Source organism: Canis aureus, chromosome 27 (assembly GCF_053574225.1).
Source record: "Canis aureus isolate CA01 chromosome 27, VMU_Caureus_v.1.0, whole genome shotgun sequence".
Lineage (NCBI taxonomy): Eukaryota > Metazoa > Chordata > Mammalia > Carnivora > Canidae > Canis > Canis aureus.
In genome coordinates, this window is record NC_135637.1 from 25,620,763 (window position 1) to 25,639,036 (window position 18,274).

An 18,274-nucleotide genomic window follows, 5' to 3' on the forward strand; every position below is an offset into this window, starting at 1 on the left:
GGAAGGGGAATATTATTCACCAAAAGAAGACAGAATAGGAATAAACAGATTAACATATACTAACAAAGAACTTTAGAGGGATAAAATTATGATCAATAATCAACCACTTGCCCAGATTTGTACATTTCCAACAAGTTTTTTTTTTTTTTTTAAGATTTTATTTATTTATTCATGAGAGACACAGAGAGAAAGAGAGAGGCAGAGACACAGGCAGAGGGAGAAAGCAGGCTCCATGCAGGGAGCCCGATGTGGGACTTGATCCCAGGACTTCAGGATCACGCCCCGAGCCAAAGGCAGGCACCAAACCACTGAGCCACCCAGGAATCCCCCCATTTCCAGCAAGTTTAAATTTGAACTTCTAATAGAGTCTTCCAGTTTTGCCTTACAGGAAACCTTCTGAATGACAATCTCTGGCTGTGCTTTTTTAATGTATTAAACATACTCTTCCTTACTAATCAAATCTTCTAAGGGTGCTAAAGCAGATCGAGCTGAAATACAATATCTGCTACATTATTCCAAAAAAGATATCTATATACATTAAACAATTGCTACTAAAGAGTCCTCTCAAGCTCATCACCCTTGCTCATTCAGTCTTTAAAACTGAGCCTATGTTTAATGACCATCATTTGGAATACCTGGGCTGGAACCTGGAGTAGAGCTGTCGACTTCTTTTCTTCAGAAAGTAAATTCTGAAATTTTCTCTTCATGTCCTCATCCTGTGAAGAAATGAAAAAAAAAAAAACTAAGTAGGCTATGTGTGACAGAAAGAAAGGTCCTAGAAAGAAAGGGCTAGGGTGCCCCTGGAAAGGAAAGTGGGTAAAGACACCCAGTCTGTCCACCAAAAGGCATGCTCTTGCTGAGGCTCCAGGAGGAAATGGGCACGTGCTCCTCACCTCTGCCTTCCCAGGGGAGTCTAATCAGCAGTCAATACTTAGTCAACACTGGCTGAATCAAACCCACATTCCTCAGGGCTCTCAGTGGGTCAGAGAGAACCACAGACGTTAGTAGTCAAAAGACATTCAGAACCAGCATCCCAGGTCCTCTCAGAGGGCAATCAGGAAGCCAGAGGCTGGGACTGGCTCAGCACCCTATTAGCAGACTCCATGAAGCTCCCCCAATATTTCCAGGAGGTGCCCCCTCCCCATGCCAACAATAAGACCATATACTGGGACCATCCTAACAAAGCAACCCAGCACCCCAGCAAATTCTCCCAGCAAATACTACACAAGTCACCAGAAGGACTAGAAGCCCACAATATCCCAGAGCTAATGAGAAAGGAAGACAAATGAACAGATCATAGCATTACAGGTGCTTTGGCCGCTAGAGGAAGGGGAGGGGCGGCCTGCAAGTGCACACAGAGAACTCCTACCCAGATGTCTATTAAGGGTAATTCCCACTTCCATGAATGTTACTTCTGCAGGGTTCAAGGGTTTGCATCTGGGAATCCTGAAAAGTAACCTGGTGCAGCTCTACCATCTTCAGAAAGGTGAAATATCCATGACTAGGATGGGGCCAGCTGGAAGACCAGTTTAGTTACTCACAAGTAGCATGTGCACAATACAGACCCACAGCTAGCTGATTCCAAAACCCCGTGTACCTTGCCGTCCAACCCCTTCCCACTCTTCCCACTTAGCTAAGAGCACTACAGTGGGTGAGGGCAGAGGACACAGGAGGGAAGACCTCCAATATGTAGCAGTTTGACGCGTACAGAAAAACTGCCGTGCTCCATGAGAAAATGCTCTGCATCACTTGCCATCAGGGAAATACAAATCAAAACCACAATGAGATACCACCTCACACCAGTGAGAATGGGGAAAATTAACAAGGCAGGAAACCACAAATGTTGGAGAGGATGCGGAGAAAAGGGAACCCTCTTACACTGTTGGTGGCAATGTGAACTGGTGCAGCCACTCTGGAAAACTGTGTGGAGGTTCCTCAAAGGGTTAAAAATAGACCTGCCCTACGACCCAGCAATTGCACTGTTGGGGATTTACCCCAAAGATTCAGATGCAATGAAACGCCGGGACACCTGCACCCCGATGTTTACAGAAGCAATGTCCACAATAGCCAAACTGTGGAAGGAGCCTCGGTGTCCATCAAACATGAATGGATAAAGAAGATGTGGTTTATGTATACAATGGAATATTCCTCAGCCATTAGAAACGACAAATACCCACCATTTGCTTCAACGTGGATGGAACTGGAGGGTATTATGCTGAGTGAAGTAAGTCAATTGGAGAAGGACAAACAGTGTATGTTCTCATTCATTTGGGGAATATAAATAATAGTGAAAGGGAATATAAGGGAAGGGAGAAGAAATGTGTGGGAAATATCAGAAAGGGAGACAGACCATAAAGACTCCTAACTCTGGGAAATGAACTAGGGGTGGTGGAAGGGGAGGAGGGCGGGGGGTGGGGGTGAGTGGGTGACGGGCACTGAGGGGGACACTTGACGGGATGAGCACTGGGTGTTATTCTGGATGTTGGTAAATTGAACACCAATAAAAAATTATTTTATTAAAAAAAAAAAGAAAAAAAAAAAGAAAAACTGCCGTGCTCAAGGATTAACTTACCTGTTCTATACCTAGTAGCTGAATCACCTGCTTCTATCACCCTGTTTACTGCAGCACTCAGGATAGCACCCCACTGCCCATTCTGAGAGCACCACGTTCATCTGGTTCTGATCCACAATCTCCCTTAGGATCTCGCTTCCTACACAATGCCACTCTCAAAATTCCTTCCCGTATTTCCTTCTATTCCTGCTCACAGCCTTCACTGGGAATGCCCTCCTTGCTTTCCTGCCCATCAACCTCACCCTCCTTTCTCATTCACTCAGTGAACAAACACTTCCTGAGCAGCCTTAGGTGCCAGGGCACTGTAAAAGGCACAGGGACCTCCATATAGAGGGACTCAATCAACATTGAAAATGCTGTCCCCCATTGTGACTAAACCGTGTCCACCTCTGCCCCCTAAATTCAAATGTTGAAATAGTAACCACCAGTGACTATTTGGAGACTGGGCCTTTAGGGAGGCAATTAAGTTAAAATGAGGCTATATTAGGGTGGGATTCTGATCCAATAGAACTAATGTCCTCATAAGAAGAGAAAGAGATGCCAGGGATGTGAGCAAAGAGAAAAGACCACGTAAGGACAGAGAGAAGGCAGCCATCTGCAAGGCAAGGAGAGAGGCCTCAGGAGAAACCCAATGTGCTGACACCCTGAAATTGGGATTTCTAGCCTCCAGAACTGTGAGGAAATAAATTTCTGTTGTTTAAGCCACTCAGTCTGTGCTATTTTGTTACAGCAGCTCTAGCAAACTATGCATTCATGTCATCCCCAGATCACTCAGCCTTTAGGAGTTCTTCATACTGTATGAACTGCAAGTACCTGAAGCCCAATGGATTGTGACCCTATCTCATTCTGAGGATCCCCACCCCCATACTCTGCACCTACCCCTATTGCCACACATGTCCCACTGTCCTATTGTGACTATGGTCAGGGTTGGCCCCCACCCAGACGGTCAACTGCCGGAGGGAAGGACTCCTCTTACTCTTCTTTGTGTCCCCAGTATCTACTCATTGACAGAGCTCATTAACTGTCCTCTGAAAGAATGAGTGCACAATGAAGCAGAACCACATGGCAACACCCTGTATGGCAGGTCTTCAGTACAGCCAAACAGAACTCCCCACAAGCTTATTTAGACCTGTATTTAAAACAAGTCGGGCAGCGGGGTGGCTCAGCGGTTTAGCGCCTGCCTTCTGCCCAGGGCGTGATCGTGGGGACCTGGGATTGAGTACCCCGTCGGGCTCCCTGCATGGAGTCTGCTTGTCCATCTCTAGCTGCTCGTCCGTGTGTGTGTGTGTGTGTGTGTGTGTTTTCTGCATGCACGTGTGCATACATGCCCTCTCTAATAAATAAATAAATCTTTCTTTAAAATTTTTATTTTTTTTTTAAAGATTTATTTATTCATAGAGACACAGAGAGAGAGAGAGGCAGAGACACAGGCAGAGGGAGAAGCAGGCTCCATGCAGGGAGCCCAACTCAGGACTCGATCCTGGGTCTCCAGGATCACACCCTGGGCTGCAGGCGGCACTAAACTGCTGCGCCACCAGGGCCGCCCAAAAACTTTTAAAAAGGGGGGCAGCCCGGGTGGCACAGCGGTTTGGCACCACCTTCGGCCCGGGGCCTGATCCTGGAGACCTGGGATGGAGTCCCATGTCAGGCTCCCTGCATGGAGTCTGCTTCTCCCTCTGCCTGTGTCTCTGCCTCTCCCTCTCTCTCTCTCTGTGTGTCTCTCATGAATAAATAGATAAAATCTTAAAAAAAAAAATTTTTTTTAAGTCATCAATTAGCAATAATATGGAAAAGGAGCTCATTATGTGCCACAGGTAGCAATGTGTATTTGTAAACACCCTTCCTTGAGATGTCTACAATCTATTCAAAAATTTAAATTGTGGGCAGCCCAGGTGGCTCAGCGGTTTAGCACTGCCTTCAGCCCGGGTCCTGATCCCAGGGTCCTGGGATTGAGTCCCATGTCCAGCTCCCTGCATGGAGCCTGCTTCTCCCTCTGCCTGTGTCTCTGCCTCTCTCTCTCTGTGTCTTTTATGAATAAATAAATAAAATATTTTTAAAAAATTTAAATTGTAAAATACCTCAAAGGCAAGCAGGAAGGAGTTCTCTATTTCAGGAAGTTAATTTGAGACCAAAATGTGGATATATAGGATGTCATAGGATGATATAAAGGATGTTCCCCAAACTGCACTATTAAGAACAAGAGAGACTGGAACTCACATTCCAAACACTCAGTCCAGGGCCAGACCCACAAAACCATTTGGCTTCTTCAAAACCACTGAAATATTCCCCAAATAAAACCTAAACTATCACTAGCAGATGATTAACGTGGGCAGTGTCTGCATTCTTGTCCGCAGTCTGTGTTCATTCCACCCTTTTGCAGCAAAAACAAAATGTGGACAAAAGAGTATTCCAGTGAGAGCCCTGTGGCAGGGCTGAACTTCACCTTTTCGTCAGTTGTTAGTAACGGTTTTCTTTTGAGACAAACAGAACAAGAAAAATAGGTTACGCACGTTCATAAATTTCGAGCAGCTACAAGCCCTGTTCCCTGGCCTAACTGGCAAGCTCTATTTTCTTTTTTTTTTTTTCTTTCCAAGACTAGCACAGTTCCTCCACCTCCACATCTGGCCCCAAGAGTTTCCCTATTAGGGCACATAAAAAGAGCCAAGAGGCATGTTTTTCTTTTTCATCAAAATTAAATCCCCACATGCAAAAGCACCCTTTGTTTCCAAATTCCTTTTCTCCAGGGTCCTGCTGTTTCAAATCTGTGTGGTCTATTAAGTGCTAAATCATCTGACAGATTTCTTCTGGGGGAGACTGCTGTTTCCAGGGTAATATCCCAAACAAATCTATCTACTTTTTTTTTTTCTTTTAAGGATTTGTTGTTCTCAACCTGAGTTGGCCTGAGCAAAAACCGTTAGGTATGGAGGGCTGGAACAGAGAAAGAAGAGGGACAGTCTTCCCAGAGTCCCAGAAGCACAGTGCTGAAACTGGATGGCCCTAAGGAGTTCCCGGACCAGTAAACCCCAGAGTACTTGAGCCTCTAGCTCAAGCTAGCTGGTAAAGTTCCCCATCCCTACAGGAAACAGACCAAATGGAAATTAACAAAGAGGGGTAAGGCTGCGCTGAATGGAGCTGCATTTAACAAAAGGCCTGACATCCATCAGAAAACCTGGCCCATGCTGTAAAAGATTAGCCCAGCAAAGCCACAAAGGACTTCTGAGTCTGGCAGCTAGAATGAGGTCAGGGTATAATCTAACAACAGCCACAATCCCTGGCAGGGACACATAGGTAATAGAGACTTGAAAGTGCAGGTGACAGTCTGTATTAACAGCATGTTTACTCACCAAAAATAAGTGGGGCTCTGTATGCCCAATTACTCAGGCTTGGGAAATAACCAGATTATACCCCAGAGAGGCTACCCTCCTCCTCCTCTTCCTTCCCCTGCTCCCATGACTTAATTAAGGTTGAAGACAGCTGGAATGCAGCCCATCCCACCTGACTGATAGAAGAGGCTGGCATGGGTCGGGTTGTGGTGGAGGTTCCACGCTAGAACCACCTCTCAAAGTACCAGAGCCCAACTGCAGACTCAGGGAACCCAAGTGGGACCAGGACAGGCCATAAAGTGAGCTTAGCCGTCCCAGGACCCACAAGTTAATTTGAAAAGGTTATACTCAGGGCACCTGGGTGGCTCAGGTCGTGATTCTGGGATCCTGGGATCGGATCCTACATTGGGCTCCCTACAGGGAGCCTGCTTCTCCCTCTGCCTATGTCTCTGACTCTCTCTCTGGGTCTTTCATAAATAAATAAAATCTTTAAACAAAACAAAACAAAACAAAAAAAGGTTATACCCAAAGACACACCTACACTCATGACCCATATACACACATAAACATACCTGATACATCGAAAGCTCATTCTAAAGCAAGTGTACATTAAACAGTCTCAACAAGGCAAACAGGTTTCCAACTTCTTCCTTTATCCCTCAGGCACCACTGAGGGCTGCCTATATATTTTATGCTAGCAAGCACTGTCCTAACCCACCTGAAGCCACGGGTGTCTTAAAGCTTCTTCCGTCGTAAAACGCACCTTTGGATCCACCATCAACAACTTCTTGACAAGATCCAGGGCTAAAGCGGTAAGATAATCAAATATCAAACCACAGTGGAAAAGGCAGGCACATTAAATCAGCAAAATTAAAGTATACCAGAATCACAGGCCAACATCCAGAAAGACGGGGGGCTAAGGTCATTACAAGTCACCAGGTGTGGTGGGCAGCCCCCACCCCCACCCCACCCAGTCCTCTCACTCTGTATTCAGAGCTCTCAGAGAACACCAGGAATGACCACAATGCCCCCATCTCTCCTTGCTCACACATCACCACCTCTTCAACGCTCCCTGTCCCCTCCCTCGTTGCTGGACTCAAGTTCAAACTAATTAAATCTGAACTTCTACCTAGTTCTGAAATGCTCAGGATGCTCAGCCAACTCTCCCCGAGACCCATGGATGGACAGGGAGAGTTTCTCAGCCAGCATCAGGCTCCTCGGAACTGCAGGCTTGGCAGAAACAAAGCTTGACAGCAAGCAACAAGCGGAGGCTGGCTTTTATGTTGCAACAATATTATTCCTTTGACATTCTAAGACAACAAAATTGTTACATAACCTGACATTTAGTTTTATTTTCTACTTCTCCTTTTGAGAATTACAAAGTTATACTTTTAAATTCTAAAACACAAAGTAACTACTTAGGCTCTTACTCAAAGGAGACTTTGTAACTGAAAAGTTACTTATTATTTTGTACACTAGTAGGTACCAGGCACTTGCTCAGGTTACACTTTCTCTCACAAAACCCCTTTAAGGTAGGGGTTTACTGTACCCCCTTTACATTCAAAGCAAGTTACTTAACCTCAGAGAGGTTAAGTAACTTGCTTAAGGTCACATAGCTAAGAAGTAGCAGACCCAAAATATGAGCCTCAGCCAGCCTGGTCCTGGAGCCCATGTTCTTAACTTTCTTTGCCCCTCAAGAGGTGCAAAACAAACAACAGAAAATAAAAATTAACAGGAGGAACACAACAGAATGTAAAAAGAAATTTCCACCACAGTACACACACTTTTTAGCAAACCACAAATTCTTAACCCTTTCATATCCATACCCTTTTCTGAGACCTCTGCCCAGACTTCAGGAATGAAGTTGAATTTTCCACTGGTGATCTGATCCTTCAAGGGCACTTGAGTCTTATGCTCAGAGAAAGGTGGGTACCCACTAAGGCTTAATATTGGTAAAGAGAAAAAGGAAAAGAAATCAAGTTATATTCTCAGTGGCATTCAGACATCTAGATTTTTCTTTAAATCAATGGTCAAAAAAAGTCACTCAAATTAAATACAAGCTCTCTACCTGGACACGTTTTTGATTTCACCTAATTACCTACAACCAGACACTGAAGCAATGAAACTTTTCTTACCAAATAAAAAGAATAACTCCTAAACTCCAGCAATCCACCGCTCGGTTATATCCAGCAGTCCCAAAGGAATTAAGAACCTCAGGAGCCAGGTAGGTGGGAGTACCACATAAGGTTCTCATGAGAGAGGTCTCCCCCAAAATCTTAGACTGCCCAAAATCAGTAATCTAAAATTAAGGACAAAAGGGTACCATTTTTAATGGTGTCATAAAATAAAAAAGATTAACATAGTCTGCCAATCCTAAAGGGCATGTGGGCTAGATCAGTTCATATCCTATATGGTTCATGCCTACTATTAATCTGGAATCTATAACTTTAACACTGCAAATTAAATTTAATTTTGCTTAAATTAAAATTTCCAACCCAAGGAAGCACAAGGTTTTTTCTACAACTTATCTGTGGCTCTCCGTAACCTTACAAAAGGTTTATCCCTTATCTAACCCAGACCCCAGGGCACTAATTAGTTACCCACAGTTTTCCTTAGACCCTAGTTTCTCAACCAATCTCAACACTGGAATTCCTGAGGTGCTTGGACAAAATACTCACACCTGGGTGCCACCTTCAGCAATTCTGAGATGCAGCCTAGGTGTCATGACTTTTTTTTTTTTTTTTTTTTTTTAATTAATAGGAAATTCTATAGTGAAACCAAGCTTGGGAAGCATGTTGCCCTAGAAAGCAGGGGAAGAGAGTGGATAGGATTGTGTCATCCATCTAGACACCTCTTTCCTCTCTGAATAAAAGTGGTTTGTATACAGTGGAGTTCAATAAATACTCATTAGAATCTGGACCAGAGCAATACCGCCTAATCGCTAAAATGATTGCTAATAGTGGAATGGTCAAATTCTGTACCTTTTTATGTTCCCACTTTTTACTTGATAAATTTTATAAGTCTATGAACAAAAATCTACTGGAGTGGCCACATACAGAACATAAATATCTTACCTTTATAAGACAGTCCTCTTTTTGAGATGAGAGTAGAACATTCTCTGGCTTTAAGTCCCGATGTATAATGCCATTTTCATGAAGGTACTACACAGAAATGGAGGCATGACTTGGATTTACAGAGTAGGTATGTGAGTGAAGACACACAGAAAGACAAACACACATGCGCGCGCGCGCATACACACACACACATACCTTTACAGCTCAGTGAAATCATAAGCCAGGTTACTTACAATCATGTTCCCCCAAATCATAGAAAACAACTGGGTAAACGGCGTAATGTTTACAAATTTATTTTCTAGGTTTGTTTTTTATTTTTTAAAATATTTTATTTATTCATGAGAGACACACACACACACAGGCAGAGGGAGAAGCAGGCTTCCCATGGGGAGCCAGATGTGGTACTTGAACCCAGGACCCCAGGATCACGACCTGAGCCAAAGGCAGATACTCAACCACTGAGCCACCCAGGCACCCCTGGGTTTGTCTGGTTGGTTTTGTTTGTTTGTTTGTTTTTTAAGATTTTTATTTATTTCTTCATGAGAGATAGAGAGAGAGAGAGAGGCAGAGACACAGGCAGAGGGAGAAGCAGGCTCCATGCAGGGAGCCCGACATGGGACTCGATCCCAGGTCTCCAGGATCATGCCCTGGGCTGAAGGCAGGCGCCAAACCACTGAGCCACCCAGGGATCCCTGTCTGGTTTGTTTTGTTTTTTTCCTGTCTGGGTTTTTTTTTTTTTTTTTTTTTTTTAAGATTATATTTATTCATTTGAGAGAAAGAGAGAGTACTCACAAGAGAGAAGAGAGATCACAAGCAAGGGGAAGGGCAGAGGGAGAGAAAGCAGACTCCCTGCTGAGGCAGGGCACCCCGTGAAGGCCTTGATCCCAGGACCCAATGATCATAACCTGAACCAAAAGCAGATGCTTAACTGACTGAGCCACCCACGTGCCCCACAAATTTGTTTTCAAGAAAATCTTTAGGGGCACCTGGCTGGCTCAGTCAGTACAGCATTCAACTCTTGATCAGAAAAAGTGAAAAATGCCACTTATGACAGTAGACCGTTTATTTCACTCTTCAAAATAATAAATATCCCGGGATCCCTGGGTGGCGCAGCGGTTTGGCGCCTGCCTTTGGCCCAGGGCGCGATCCTGGAGACCCGGGATCGAATCCCACGTCGGGTTCCCGGTGCATGGAGCCTGCTTCTCCCTCTGCCTGTGTCTCTGCCTCTCTCTCTCTCTCTCTCACTGTGTGCCTATCATAAAAAAAAAAAATAATAATAATAATAAATATCCCTTCACACTGCCAGAAATACAAGGTATCAGTTTCAATAAAAATGTAAATGAGTGATAAAAGTATATTGAGATCTTATTAAAATAAGCCATAAAATTCCACCAAAATAATGTATTTGGTCATTTTTCCCTGAGAGTATTTTTTAAAAGTCACTGTAAAGTACATAACGGTAAATTATCTGTTTAAATATCCAGAATTCACATATTCCAACACAAAGACTAAAAGTTCATCTTCAAAAGCTCTGTCTGCAATACAATGTTGATGTTTGTGTGTTCACCATTTTTATACACAAAGTCATCTCTTTAGGGAAAAAATTCCCACATCCACTGATCTGCACTCAATTCATCTTAATATTCTTGGTATGATATAAGGGAGAAAATAAATCATTAAAGAGAGTAAAGCACTAGTTAGATGCTAATGGACTTCAATTTATCTGGATGCCCCTCTGGCCTGGAACAAAAATCCTTCCAAAACATCCTTGGTAAAGATAACTGTCAAAACCCCCAGGGAGGGCAAACAGGGGTGAATCAGCCCAGGAAAATCTCCCTCAAACCCACTCAACAGGAGAGTGCTCTCAATCACTAAGAGTAGGTCTTCAAGGGAAGAAATCTTGGTGGAGAATTGCCACAGCTTTTTTTTTTTTTTTTTTTAAGATTTTATTCATTTATTCATGAGAGACACAGAGAGAAGCAGAGACATAGGAAGAGGGAAAAGCATGCTTCCTGCAAGAAACCCGATGTGAGACTCAATCCGAGACCCCAGGATCACGCCCTGAGCAGAAGGCAGACACTCAACCACTGAGCCACTCATGCGTCCCCTAAATTTGTTTTCAAAGGGTGATGTTCCTCTAAGCAGGCAGCGTGCCATGCAACACTTTCACAGAACAGAGAAGGCAGCACACAGTGAACAGAGAAGTTCACTGCCCACCTACCTGCTGCAGTGAACAGGATGCTGCACCTAAGGGGCCACCTCGCATTGCACCATGGGGGAGCGATCCGTCCATCACAACCACCCCACCTTGCCAGCCTTAATCTACACCTGCCCCCCACAACCCCCAGCAGGTAAGGGGGTTTCTGCAAGGTTCAGGCTGAAGTAGAGATCAGTGTACCTCCAATATACTTCCAACTTAAAGAGAAGACACGTGGGGCCATGTGTTTATTTCTGTAACTCTCCTTACTGTTGCTTAAGCTTCCCAGCAAGAGCTTTCTCGTCTGAGTCAAAGGGGTGGAATGTTTTTGCCAAGAACAGAACAACATAAGCACAGACTATCTGCTCTCCAGGTTTTATCCACCATCCTTTGCTTTCTGCCTAACTTAGGGAATAATTCACCTACAAGAGGCAGGTTGTCAAAAGAACCGAGGGCTTCTCTTACCTGTACAGCCAGGAGCATCTGGTAAAAATAGAGTTTGCACGTAGCTTCTTTCAGCCTCTTATTCCCCACCACCCTGTCAAACAGCTCTCCTCCTTCCATCCTGAAACACACAGGCAAAGTAGGGGTTTTGTTCCTGGAGGGAAACTCACTTGATGAAAGACAATAACAAAAACAAACTCTTTCAGACCAAGCAAAGAACTGCCTTTTTTATTCACTCACGAGGACTCCCATTTTTTAAAGCAATGAGGTAATAAGTCTCCTCTCCATAATGAAGACATCCTCATTGGAAACAAAGGAACAGGGAAAGACAAAAGGAATGGGCAGTGGGTACCCACATACTTGGGAGCTTTTAGGAATCTGACTCAGTAGACTAGAGGTGGAGCCCATGAGTTTGCATTTTCATCACACACCCCAGTAATTCTGTGGCTGGGATAGAGCAGCAAGCAGGAGCCCGAAATCAGACAATCAGCTGGAACCCCAGCTCCACCACTTCCCAGCTGTAGGACTTTGGGCAAGTTATGTAACCTCTTGGCCTCTTAAAAAATAGGGATAATCTCCCCACCCCACCCCTCAATGGCTGTTCTGAAAGTTGAGATAACTAATGTAGATAAGGCACCTGCCACAATGTGGATGCTTGGCAGGGTTATTCAATCCCTCTGAACTTCAGTTTCCTTTTCTGTAAAGTGAGACTAAAAATAGTAACCCATCAGTAACTTGTAAGTAACCTGGATGACTGTTATGAAGAGTAAATGAATCAGTCCATGTGAGGTGCTTAGAGCAGAAAATTGGCTCATAGTAAGTACTTCATTAATATCAGCGATTGTTATCCTATTGTTATTGCACTGTTTTAAGTTGGTCTAATCAGACAGCAACAGATACTCCCTTATACACCACAAGGGTCGTCCAGTCTTTCCTAGTGCTATAATTGAGGCTGTTTACTATAAAATCTTACCAGTAAACCCGCTTAACCACGGAGTGCCACTCAGGAGCAAAGCCTTTCCTGTCGCAACAACAGCCGCTCCCACAAACACTACATATTTATGCAGGAATGAGGATACAGATAGGCCTCTTCCAGGGATGAGACAATAAATTATTTTGGTCACACCATAGAAAACAGGATTTTGTGGTTACTGAAATAAACCAGCAAGTAAATCAGCACTGAAAAGATAATCGGGTATCACCATGCCACCTAAGCAGAAAGATCCACTCAGGCAGGTATTTCAGAAGAATTAAAAATCCACCCATATTTGAGCAACTATGTGTGCCAGGTGCTCTGCTGGGCACTTTCCATCCCTCACAGTATTTAATTCTTATGACTCTGGGCATGGGGGTATCATTATTACCACTCCCTCAACACTAGGAAAATAAGATTCAGAGACATGAAATAAACTAACTCACAGGCAGTCACCTGCAGAGTGAGCTTCAAACTCAGGCCTCAGACCCAGAGCCTGGAACCTCTAAGCCATGTGCCTTTGGAAACACTGGAGGAATTTCAGAATCAACACTAACCCCACATGTACACTTTGTGAGCCCCACCACCACATACATATATTGAGGGTCCCCAGGATGAGAAAATGCAAGCCAGCATTAGACTTTTTTGGTGGTTTATAAGCTCTTAAATGGAAACAAATAGAAAAGTTTATTACTTACAATTCCAAAACAATATAATAATCTTCGGCATCAAAAAAGTCTTTGATCTTGATGATACAAGGCTAAGAGGAAGAAGAGGAAAAGTGGTGAGAAGCTCCCAAGAGGAAAATCACAGGAGCAGTACTTGGGCATTTGGTCCCCTGCCTCAAGAAACTTTGAAGTTCATATAGCAGAAAAGGCAGAACAGCATTTAGCTGGTACCTCAGTGAGAATGGGCTTACGAAACCCTCCCTTCTACCAAGCTGGCAAGGGACTGGTTCAGGTTTCACACACGAGGATGGCACAAAGGAAGGCAGGCCAGTCTCTTCCCAGCATTCCTCCTCACTGCCCCAGAGCTTGGGTAATTAAGGACACTTAAGGAACCTGGAAGAGCCTAACACTAGTGAAAAGAGAAGCAGGCCAGGTGGGGAGCCCAGCCACGACACCACACAGCAAGGCTGTTCAGCTCCATACAACTAGAACCACAGGGGTATGGGGACGCCATTGTGGTAAGATCCTCCCATTTGTCAATGGAAGAAGGAAATAACAGTTTTATAAGAACTCTGAAAGGCTATGTGGGGGTAGAGAAGACACAAAGACACACACACACACCCCTATGGCTGATAGTTTATGGTCTCTGATCAATGCAGCATGGATACAGTAAAGAAAAAAAGGGGGATCCCTGGGTGGCTCAACAGTTTAGCGCCTGCCTTCAGGCGTGATCCTGGAGACCCAAGATCGAGTCCCACGTCGGGCTCCCTGCATGGACCCTGCTTCTCCCTCTGCTTGTGTCTCTGCCTCTCACTCTGTGTCTCTCATGAGTAAATAAATAAAATCTTTAAAAAAAAAAGAAAGAAAGAAAGAAAGAAAGAAAGAAAGAAAGAAAGAAAGAAAGGACACCTATTGTTTTGCAGTACAAAGGATAGATAGTAGAGCTGAGTGGTCTGGGTAAGTAAGAGATGTGGTAAATATCTATCAGGGTCATGCCCCACCCGGAGGACTACAGCTTTAATCAGAATTAAAGGCAGTTACACAATTTCTAGATTTCAGATTAAAGAATAGCAAAATTCACCAGAGTGCTCACTCTGCAAAGCAAATTTCATCACACCTTTTGCTCTGATTAAAATTCTCCCCAAGTGGTAGCATCCCATGATAAACTTTTTTTTTTTTTTTAAGATTTTATTTATTTATTCATGAGAAACAGAGAGAAAGGCAGAGACACAGGCAGAAGGGGAAGCAGGCTCCATGTAGGGAGCCGGATGTGGGACTCGATCCCAGGTCTCCAGGATCATCACCTGGGCCAAAGGCAGGTTCTAAACCGGTGAGCCACCCAGGCTGCCCCCCATGATAAACTATTATACAGCAGTGAATGGATGCCCCATTGCTTCCCCCACCCAGCACACTGGATCCTGAAAACATGATGCCAAGGGGAGAAAGCAAATCATGAAGAACTTCAAAGTGTATGAAGTAGCTTCAATTGTATGGTCAAGTTTTCTTTCTTAAGTTGAATGGGGACTTCAAAAGTGTTGGTTTGGTTCATAATTTATATTTATTGCTTTTCATGTATCAAATACATGAAATATATATATATATATATTTCATATACTGTCTCTTGCGTGCCAGCTGGTCTGCTGACACACACACACACATATATATATTTTTTTTTTTTAATTCTTAAGATTTTTTAGTAATCTCTACACCCAACCTGGGGCTCAAACTCACAACTCTGAGATCAAGAGCTGTATGTTCTACAGACTGAGCCAGCCAGGCAGAGCCCTAATTTTAAAATATTTAAATGAAGGAGAGGGGGAGACCAATCAGGAGGAAGGAAAGGAAGGAAAGAGAAGAAAGGCGGAAAGTAAGACAAGAAAGAAAACCTTTGGAAATCCAACATTTCAGCAGAGATCAGCAAACCCTGGAGACCCAGCCTACCCACCACGGTAGCCCCATCTCCTGCATCCTTCTCTCTAGACCACAAAACACCCCACCTGCCCTAGACTCCCAGGGTTCTTTCCCAATGTCCCATGTGGCTCGCCACGCTCCTGCCTGGTGATCCCGCCCTCTGGGCACACCTGGCCTCCAGCATCAGGCCCCAGTTCAAATGTCACCCTCAGAATGCATCCAGTCCCCTGCATTAGTTCTTATCTGTGTTGCCTCATGCTGCATCTTTAATGTCTGTCTCCCCACTGTAAGCTCCAGGAGGGAAAAAAAAAAAAAAAAAGGAAACTAACACCCACTATGGGTCTCCTCCCATCAGGCACTTCATCGGCTGAGTCAAGTCTTATTCATCTTTCTAGGACCAACACTCAGCAGACCAACTGCACACAAGAGACATTCATATGCTGCCCAGATTAATACAAACAACAGCAATAATAGAAGCCCCACCCACTTAGGATAGACTCCGCCAGCCACATTTTGGTCATGGCACACACAGCCATAGGAGTAAGGCTGAGAGCATCCCAGCTCCACCACTCCTTACCTATGACCATAGGATATACTTGCTCTGCTGACCATTTGTTCTTGTCCCAATAATGAAGACACTGGATATGTACTGTAGTATTATATTGAGAGGAACAGAAAGGAGAGGAGAACTAGAAGTCTCATATACTATAACAGGAAGGCAACAGGCTATCTAAAATAGATAAATCAACAGGTAGCAGTTTATGCATATTATATAGAAATATGGGGATAAGTTGGATTAAAAAAGTTTTTAAATGTTTGTGGGTGAGGTTTGGGGGGCTATAGAGCTACAGTCTGTGTATAAACTTTGAGTAAGATTTGACTCTTTAGAGATTATATGCATATGATTACCTTGACAAAAATAAAGGAGAAGCAGAAGAAAAGCCACACATGGAAAAGGAACAGGAGATCAGAGGAACGAATGAGAGCTGCTTGGTTCTGCTGGCTTCATCCGGCAGGGCCAGGGCCCACCTGGGAACAGCTGGGCAGGGGAGCTGGTGGAGCACAAGAAGGTCCTGGCAGTCTGAACCTGCAGACACTGCCTCCTCTAGGTGCCACCACCTCTAGAGTCATTCACTGGTGGCAGGTCATGGCTGAAGATGTCTCTCATGAACCAGAGGCTCCTACCCTAAACCCTCCACTTAGATCATACAGGGAACAGTTTAGAGAATGACAGATCACTGTCATTGCTCAAGTGTGTTCTCCACGCAGAAAGCTTGGCAAGCACATCCCATCAAATTCCTACACTGACTTTTAAGGTATGTACCCTCATTGTCTCCACTGCACAGATGAGCAAACAGAGGCTCTGAAAAGTAAAATGACCTTCTCAGACCCAGGAGATAAGAGAAATGGGATTGGGAACCCAGGTCTGTCTCTCCACTAGGCTGAAACCATAGAAGGAGGAGAGCCAAGCCCATCTGTGCTCATCACCACCCAGGCTTTAGAAAACAGGCTGGCACAGTAAGTGTCTAACAACTGATTGAATCACTGCCTGGCTCCAATTGCCAGGCTTTGTTGGGCTATCAGGCTCTACTCATTATCCCCTAAATGCACTCATGAGCCCATATATAATTTCCAAGAGCTTTCCACATGCCCTTGTAAACCACCAGGAAATTATCTCCAGGGATCTTTTTTGAGGGTTCTAAATTCCTCTTGACTGCAGTGGACATTGGATTTGTATAAATGTTATGTTTGGGGATCCTATGACATAAGAAAAAAATTCCCTGAGAATTCGAAGTGTTTATCTTAAGCATATGTTTGAACCAACCCCACCCCAGAAAATGAGAGGGCTCCTCTCTTTAACAAGAGAGTCCAGATCACTTGTGGGGGGCGGGGAGGCTAATTCAGGGAAGAGGAGGAAGTTACAAGGGAATTAAAAGAAAGCCAAGTCAAGACGCTGGCTACTCAGATTCTCCTGGGTTCAGATCCACTCACTGGGTTCTCAAAGACCCTCTTGAACTATTGTGTTGACAGCAGTGATTCTGTTCTTAATTTCTATTTATTGTTTAGGGGATTTGAGGAGGTGAGAGAAGGGAGAAGAAATCTTTTTTTGTTTGAAGGTTAAGAACCAGAATAAGATTGGGGCGCCTGGGTGGCTTAGTTGGTTAAGTGTCCAACTCTTGATTTTTGCTCAGGTCATGATCTCAGGGTTGTGGGATCAAGCCCAGCATCAGGCTCCTTGCTGGGAATGGAGCCTGCTTAAGACTCTCACCCTCTCCCCTCTGCCCTCACTACCCCCTCCCCACACTACCCCCTCCCCCCCAAAAAAGACCTAGAGTAAGATCATCTTTAGCTAGAGACTGAAGGTCTTATTGCAAGTTTTAATTCCAGTGCCAAACTAGCTCATGACTTCATGGGGGCTCATGAATTAATGAAGAAACAGAAAGAACAATAAAAAGGAAGATGGGATAAGATCACAACTCCTCTTCTTCTTCTTCTTCTTCCTTTTTTTTTTTTTTTTTTTTTTTTTTTTTAATTCACTTATGAGAGACACAGAGAGAGAAGCAGAGATATAGGCAGAGGAAGACATGGGAGCCCAATGTGGGACTCCATCTCAGGACCCTGGGATCACACCCTAAGCTGAAGACAGACACTCAACCATTGAGCCATCCAGGTGCTCTTCTCTTCTCATTTCTTAAAAGACAGATTCACTTTCCGGTGAGACAAGGTCATCATTACACAAAAGATAGTAACTATACCCATTGAGATCAGTGGGCTCACCACCATCAAAAGGTATTCAGAGGTACTGAAACTTGAGATATAATTAAACCAAATTTACCAAATTACCAATGTCTTCCCAAACATAATCAGTTGATCAAACCCCTATCAGATAAAATATTTAGAAAATTTATGTGTTTTGGTGAAAAACTCACTCAGTGGAAATATCACAGTTAATCTGAAATCTTTAGAAAATTTCAGGGTAAAGCTCTTCCCAGTTAAATTACAACACACACACCCATGCATGTGTACCCACACATGTACATACACACACACACATGCACACACACAGGCATAGGCACATACACACAATTAAGGAATCCAAGTTAATATTAGC

At 44.0% G+C, this 18,274-nt stretch overlaps 1 protein-coding gene across 12 annotated transcripts in view; it reads right to left on the reverse strand.

Moving 5' to 3' along the window:
• CHEK2 (checkpoint kinase 2) overlaps positions 1 to 18,274 on the reverse strand; it is a 93,823-nt gene that overhangs the window by 2,903 nt on the left and 72,646 nt on the right. For all 12 annotated transcript variants that reach the window (XM_077874172.1, XM_077874170.1, XM_077874168.1 and 9 more), the window contains 7 exons: positions 13,282 to 13,343; positions 11,632 to 11,731; positions 8,970 to 9,056; positions 8,031 to 8,194; positions 7,722 to 7,837; positions 6,614 to 6,699; positions 636 to 716 (listed from right to left, as the gene is read on the reverse strand). In XM_077874172.1, the coding sequence (XP_077730298.1) occupies positions 636 to 716; positions 6,614 to 6,699; positions 7,722 to 7,837; positions 8,031 to 8,194; positions 8,970 to 9,056; positions 11,632 to 11,731; positions 13,282 to 13,343 (696 nt within the window). The remainder of the gene's footprint in view (positions 1 to 635; positions 717 to 6,613; positions 6,700 to 7,721; positions 7,838 to 8,030; positions 8,195 to 8,969; positions 9,057 to 11,631; positions 11,732 to 13,281; positions 13,344 to 18,274) is intronic.